At 40.2% G+C, this 7,009-nt stretch overlaps 1 protein-coding gene across 1 annotated transcript in view; it reads right to left on the bottom strand.

The window, feature by feature from the left end:
* Nucleotides 1–208: 208 nt before the first annotated feature.
* dpydb (dihydropyrimidine dehydrogenase b) overlaps nucleotides 209–7,009 on the bottom strand; it is a 32,645-nt gene continuing 25,844 nt past the window's right edge. The window contains exons 11-25 of the mRNA XM_084547394.1: nucleotides 6,760–6,970; nucleotides 6,207–6,391; nucleotides 5,603–5,818; nucleotides 5,251–5,415; nucleotides 5,044–5,112; nucleotides 4,882–4,965; nucleotides 4,546–4,666; nucleotides 4,253–4,372; nucleotides 3,545–3,687; nucleotides 3,014–3,068; nucleotides 2,799–2,920; nucleotides 2,498–2,647; nucleotides 2,267–2,329; nucleotides 1,968–2,045; nucleotides 209–1,847 (exon numbers count right to left, since the gene is read on the bottom strand). Of these exons, the coding sequence (XP_084403520.1) occupies nucleotides 1,683–1,847; nucleotides 1,968–2,045; nucleotides 2,267–2,329; nucleotides 2,498–2,647; nucleotides 2,799–2,920; nucleotides 3,014–3,068; nucleotides 3,545–3,687; nucleotides 4,253–4,372; nucleotides 4,546–4,666; nucleotides 4,882–4,965; nucleotides 5,044–5,112; nucleotides 5,251–5,415; nucleotides 5,603–5,818; nucleotides 6,207–6,391; nucleotides 6,760–6,970 (1,947 nt within the window). The 3' untranslated portion in view covers nucleotides 209–1,682. The remainder of the gene's footprint in view (nucleotides 1,848–1,967; nucleotides 2,046–2,266; nucleotides 2,330–2,497; nucleotides 2,648–2,798; nucleotides 2,921–3,013; nucleotides 3,069–3,544; nucleotides 3,688–4,252; nucleotides 4,373–4,545; nucleotides 4,667–4,881; nucleotides 4,966–5,043; nucleotides 5,113–5,250; nucleotides 5,416–5,602; nucleotides 5,819–6,206; nucleotides 6,392–6,759; nucleotides 6,971–7,009) is intronic.

The raw sequence follows: 7,009 nt of genomic DNA, 5'->3' as shown, positions 1-7,009 counted from the left end.
CAGTGTACAACGATGTGACACATTTTGCATTACAATTTCTTAGATTTTTAATTATTCATCTGCATTTTATTAATAATGCTTTTGTACGAGATTATTTCTAAATTGGGATAATGCTCATTTTTAATTAAGGATCTCATAATCTCACAGAGATTATGAGATGAGAGGAGCTGTCATGCTCCTTTTTGTCTGTAAGTGTGAGAGACAAATGTTTGCTGCATCAGAAAAGCTTTATTTAAATCATGAGTTGCGTCAGGAATACAGTTCTGTTTTACATAGCTTCATTTAACACTTAGTGGCCCAAAATGCTTTTTTTAATCTAAAATAAAGTTTACAAAATCCACATTCACATTCAACATCATCTGACAAATTTACATGAGGAGGCTGTCTCTCTCTCTCTCTCTCTCTCTCTCTCTCTAGTGTTATCACCGTTGCTTATATTTTCGAATCAAGATTGTGTTTCCCATAAGTGCATTTAGTCGATCACACACATATTTTGCTTTTACGAACACAATCGTACTGCACAACATTTTTTAACACTTTTGTATGACTGGGGCACATTGTTTATAGCATAGATTCTCAACCAAGGGTCCACGGACCCCTAGTGGTCTGTGGTGTAATTGCAAGGGGTCAGTGAAAATAAAATATTTTATAATGTCATAGATCCTATGACATTTATAGAAATGGCATTATTTTATTCAAATGTGGCTGAGCGCTTTATCTACCTAAACTACAGAGGGTAACATGACTTTCTTCTAATTCCATCTGTTTCACAAGTGTAATTCATTGTATTTTATTAGAGATCTTGCACCCGTTTGCATTGTTAAAGTTACTGCATAAGGCTGTTAATACAAACTTAACAGGATCTGCATTCTTTTCAAATCATGAGCCCCCTAGTGTTTCAGTGGGCATACACCATTCATTTCTTAATAATGCTTTGATTGTGTTAGTAAAACTCATTAGCTTGCAAGGTTATGTAGATGAAGAAGAAGATGATAAGCACAATTACACAAAGAAGAAGAAGAAGACGACGACGTTTCAACTTGACAACATGGATGTCAAGTTGAAAATCACTAAATAAATTGTTGAATAATAATTTTTTTTCCATATGGTCATATCACTCAAAAATATGAATCTAATTCAATTGAGGTTCGAGTCAAATAGTAAAAATATCATTTCACACACACAAATAAGGGCTAAAAATTCACGGGGAAGGGTGAAGGCAATCGGGTCGGCCAGCCCTGCCAATGAGGTGTCCCTTTTTCAGGGACTTGGCAACCCTACTTGTCAAGCCATATACAATGGCTGAGGAGCTAACTGCATGAAACCATGGCGGATAAAAAAGCCACAGATGCAGTCTGGTCAGTACCGCTGTGACACTATATGCCGCTAATCTGAATCTGTTTTGTCACATAATGTTCAGAAGATGCTGCATGAATATCCTGTTTCGCTACAGAAGCTACTGCATAAGTATGATTTTTTTGTTCTGGAAGTTGGAACTGAAAGCTCATATTTAGCTGAAAGAGTGAATAAATGCCATAATGCAATTTAAAATGCAGTTTCTGCTGTTTCTATCAAATCCCCCCCCCCCAAAAAAAATATGCAGGGATTATAGCACCTAACATGTTTTAAAATATCTCATCTGAATTATAAAAAAGTTGGAACGTTTTAGCGATTCTTTCCCTTTAGCAGACAGGACTAATAGGTACACCCCTCTTGGGCTCATATGGCGTTGAACGGTTGATCATCTTGATGCAGTCTATGATTGGACAGACGCTGAGGCACAGAGTGCAGCCCGTACAGGCGTCATTCACGAAGGGAAGGTGGGTCTCTGGGTCGAATGATATTGCCTGGGAAGACAACAGATTGGCCAAATTACAAGAGTGAGGCAGATAAAATAAATAAACAAAGGGTGTGATAAATGCTAAAGAACATAGATTACTGACAGACATTTAATGTAACAGACATACCTGGTATCCAGAATCGTTGCAGGTCATGTAACATTTACCACAGTTGATACACATCTCTTCATCAATCAGAGCCTGGACCTGAAGACATGTGCGAGGCATGTGGTTATGCTCAGTTCATATGTATTCTTTAGCAATGAGATTTTGGTTTTACAGGCACATTTATCACGATCATTATAGGAAGCCAGCTTGGGTAAAAAAAATTTGAATGCCAGAAAAAGAGTATGCACGCAGAGTCTTTGGCCTTAAGTTCATTCATGTCTCCTCAAATGACGATAAAAACCTAAGTAAAGACTGTGTACCTGCTCCATGTTGTTAAGGTCGTTATAGGCTCCAATGTGACGCAACGCTTTGGCTATCACATCCTACAGAGTCAACCCATCACCACACACACACACACACACACACACACACACACACACACACACACACACACACACACACACACACACAGGAAACACAGAAATGCATTGAGTGAAATTCATGAACTTTATGAATGATCCATCATAAGGTATAGTGAGTGTGCATCGCACCTTGACAGCAGGGACTGGTTTCTTGGGTGTTCTGTCCCTAGTGATGTTGGTTTCCGCCACACTGACTTCTCCGGCATCTTTGAGCAGTTTCTTGTACTTGGCGATGGCTTCTGTCTTCTGCTGGAGGTATGGGCCAAAGCTAGGGAGGCTCTACACACATGGTATGCACATCACACAGTAAGAGTTTAGAGATGTTTTCAGTAATAACAATATGACACTAGTGGTAGTGAGAGTAAAGAGTACAGCAGCTGTAGTCATTATGTTTGCATATCACAGCATGTTTGGTGTTAGGCAGCTGTACCTGTCCGACGAGGTCTTCCAGTCTGGGAATCGGTTTTCCTTTCTGGTGTCGCTGTGTTGGAGGAGACTGACCGTCCCAGTCCTCCAGCTCCAGGCTCTTCAGGTACAACAAGGTCTTCAGGCCTAAACACATGTAATTTCACATGATGGGTATGATTAAATAGTTTAAACATGTCAAAACAGTGCAAAATACAGATACACATTTACAGTACATACCCACACAGTAATCCTCAATCAATGTGAAGTCCTGGTTCTGAATTGCACTACACACCTGTGAGACACAGAGAGATAGACAAATGCATATGAACCACAGATTTAATCAATTCTTCAAACATTTATACTCTAGTAAAATTAGCCATCAGAGTTGATTTTGCCTATAAAGAAAAGTGCTATTCAGTTGCTCTTTTTTTTCCTCGATAAGTGCCCTGCAAGCGACACAGGAACTTAATTTCATTACAAGTCAGCGTTGGTGCCTTTTTTCCACTGGGTGTGTCTTTTAATATGCCACTAATCCTAGAGGAAAATTTGTTTTTGAGGCCCTTACACTAATGATGATGTACAGCAACAAAAATGATGAAGGATATAAAGACATTATGAAGAGTGTTATGAGCTGGTGCTACTACATCACATAACAAGATTCTGTCTTTCAAAAGTTTGCGATTTTCAGAAGTTAGAGGAATTCAGTTAGGGTGCTCATCAGTTCCACAATTTGTTATTACGACAAAACAAGTAACAGCGACTCATCACCTGTAACACTGAGGCACCAGCGTGGAGGAACTGTAGTCCACTCTCTGCCGAGTCGATGCCTCCTGTGGCCAGAATTGGGAACCCGGGAAGTGCTTTGCCGATGGCCGACACTGCTCTGAGAGCAATGGGTCTGATGGCATTGCCTGCACACATCATCAAAAAGTTAATTTATTTAAGTACTCGTCTTAAGTTCAAACTTCTGCACTTTCTTTTCATGCTACTTCATAAACTCAAAAGCTAGAGACGGAAATATTGAACATTTTCCATGCACTAAAATTTATCTGTCATAGTTGGAGAGCTTGTAAAATATGCTTTATTATAGAGCTGAAACAGAAGAACAATCGCTACTTAAAAATCCTTATTCTTGTAGAATCCCTGGATCATCTCATGGGTTTGTGGTTGGAACAGAAATTGACAAAGTCTCACCTTGTGCTGTGAGCAATTCATCAGAAAATTATCAACAGATTAACCCATAATGTCAACCACATCATGTCATAACAAAAAAAAATAAAAAAAAAACATAATGAAATAATTATAATACTAAATATAATACATAATAATTGTGAGTTGCAATCCTATATAAAATTAATTGAACAGCTACAACAATAATTACTTTTAGTACATTTTCATGATTGCCCTTACTTTTAATAAAAGTAAACGTTCAGGACTTCTACTTGTAAAGTAGAATCTCTACAGTCTGGTACTTACCAGAAACCCCTCCATAAGTTGTGAGTTTGCCCCTGCCAACATTCGGCCAGGGAGTGCCGTCAGCCTTCAGTCCCATCAAACCTGAGACTGTGTTGGTGGCTGTCACTCCATCGGCTCCGCCTATAACACAACATTTACAAGGAAAAACCGATCTGAGCGAGTGTTGTCTAGTGATTCATTTCACATTTCACATTAATTGCTCATTGAGGATTAGAATTTAGTTGTACTGTTGGAGTGTAAAATGGAAAAATGTTGGAAGAACAGAAGTGAGGAAGGTGTGGTGTAGTGGTCACCTTCATGGGCAGCCTGCGCGATGTCAGTAATGTTGGTAACGTTTGGTGTCAGTTTGGCGAAGAATGGAATGGAAACGGCTGCACGCACCCAGCGACAGATGTTACGCACCAGCACTGGGTCCTAGTGCCACAGCGAACACACAAACAATGTTAGATTAGGTTTCCACTGTAAATGTGAAGCACCCAGCACATCATATATTCATTTTTTTTGTAGTTTTATGTTCAAATCTGTTCAAATCCCTTGAAATCTGACCACTGATTCATTTTCTTTTCATAAATTTGTAAGCATCGAAGTGGGGGAGCTCCATATATAAAATCAATTTAAGAAAAATATACCTGTCCACAGGCCAGGCCCATGCCTCTCTCTCCCATCCCATGAGGACAAGACAGGTTCAGTTCCAATGCATCTGCTCCTGATTCCTAAACACACACGCATTTTTCATTGTACTGGGCACATTCTCTGAATGTTCAAAGTTACTGGCATGTAGTTTTTCCCACCTCAGCCATCTTGGCTAGCACTGTCCAGTCTTCTTTGTTGTAACCACACATAATACTAGAGATCACCACCTGACAGAGAGACAGAGAGGAGTTACATTTCAAACATTCATCAGCTTCTGGACATTACTGATGACATTCCAGACACATCTAATTACAACCTGGGTTTCACTGACAATAACACTCTCAGTTGTGAAGTGACAAGCTTACATTGTTGGGGAAGTCCTTCTTCAGCTCAGTGACTGACCGACACCAGTAGGCTGCTGTCTTCTCACTGATGAGCTCAATGTTGAGGAATGAGCCTTGACCGGGCCCATACAAATGGCCTGAGGTTGTACCACGTACAATACGAGGAGACACGTTGGTCACCAAGTCCTGCAGAGACAGATTGAGAGGCCATTTTGAGCCTTATTTTTGGGTGTGCTTGACTGAAATCAAAAGAGCTCATGTTGTCCTACACTTTCTGACACAGTTTTATCAAGAAGGCTTTCGTAAAATACTCTTTTGGGTAAAGTAACATCCTATCTTTGTATATTAGTGTATGATTGTGTATGATTGGTACCTTATCCAGTCCAAAAGTCTTTGTCAGAGCGAAGCCCCATCCTTGTTCAAAAGCTCTTCTGATCATGGCAGCGGTTGTCGTGGGAGGAGCAGAGGCCAGGCCAAACGGGTTGGGAAATTTGATTCCACAAACCTCAACACTGATGTCTACCTGGTCAATAGCACTGTAGAACAATGGCAGCTTTGGAACTGGGTCCACAGTCTGTCCATGCAGGGACTGCAAACGGAAGGGAGGTGACACTTAGATTTCAGTTACATCACTAATATGACATTTGATTGATTTAGGCCTGAGTTGAACACATTGTAATGTAATCTTGGACCTGACTGTGTCCGAAAGCCAAGCTTCAACAGCTCAATACAATAACAAATATCAGAAACACAAAGACTTTTTAAATCCAGTGAGATCAAGCATTGGGAAACAGTGTAATACATACCGTGTTAGACGTGTGCATTCATTCAGTCAGAAAATGGGGGGAAGTGTGCAGGATTTTCAAGTAAGGATATCTCAAAAACAACTATGCAATACACAGCGGAACCAGATGATGACAATGATGTGGTTAACATTTGGTTCATGTTTAAAAAGGAGGCAATCTGGGCAGATTTACCTGTATGTATCTGTGAATATGCCACGATGCTTGCTTGCCATCATTCACTGATTCAACTGTGGTGTTTGCAAGACCGGCGATGTCACCTCCTGCAAACACCCAGGGCTCGCTGGTCTGCATGGTTTCTGTGTTCACCTCTGGAGTGCCCCAGCGGGTCAGCTTCACGGGGGCCATGGCGTTGGTCACTACACACACAACATATGGATCGGGGTCATTGTTCAGTTCATATCATGCATTCACCCGCTACATTAGCCTGCAGCGACACCTATAAACCTGCAAAGGTGGAAGAAATTTAGTGATTCCTAGTTTAAATTCCAATTAAAAATTTACAGTAATAGACATAAGCCTTCACATACCCATACTACCATAGTTGCAAATTATATTAAACATTAATAAAACAACATTCTAAAAAAGAAATACACAAATATTAACAAAAAGATCCAGAAAATAAAAACAATACTATAGACCTTTCTTGATTACTTTTTAGCTATAGTTGTAGTTTTAGTTAAAGCATAAAGTCTTGCGCCTGAGCCTCAGCTGTCTGATTCATTACCTTGTGGCTCATTCAGCATAGAACCAAAAGCACTGATGATGTAATCAGCCTTTATACGGACGATCTGGTCCTCATCTTCCAGCCAACCACCTTCCTCGGTTTGCTCGGTGCGACAGAACTGTAACGCAGCAACCCGCCCGTTCTTCATGATGACCTCACGAGGAGACAGGAAGGGCAGGAATTCGCACTGCTCCTCCTTAGCCAACTCCATCTTACCAAAAAAAAAAAAAAAAAACATTTATCAAACTAT

Source organism: Chelon labrosus (assembly GCF_963514085.1).
Source record: "Chelon labrosus genome assembly, chromosome: 6".
Classification (NCBI taxonomy): Eukaryota; Metazoa; Chordata; class Actinopteri; order Mugiliformes; family Mugilidae; genus Chelon; species Chelon labrosus.
This window is presented reverse-complemented; position numbering and strand designations above follow the sequence as displayed.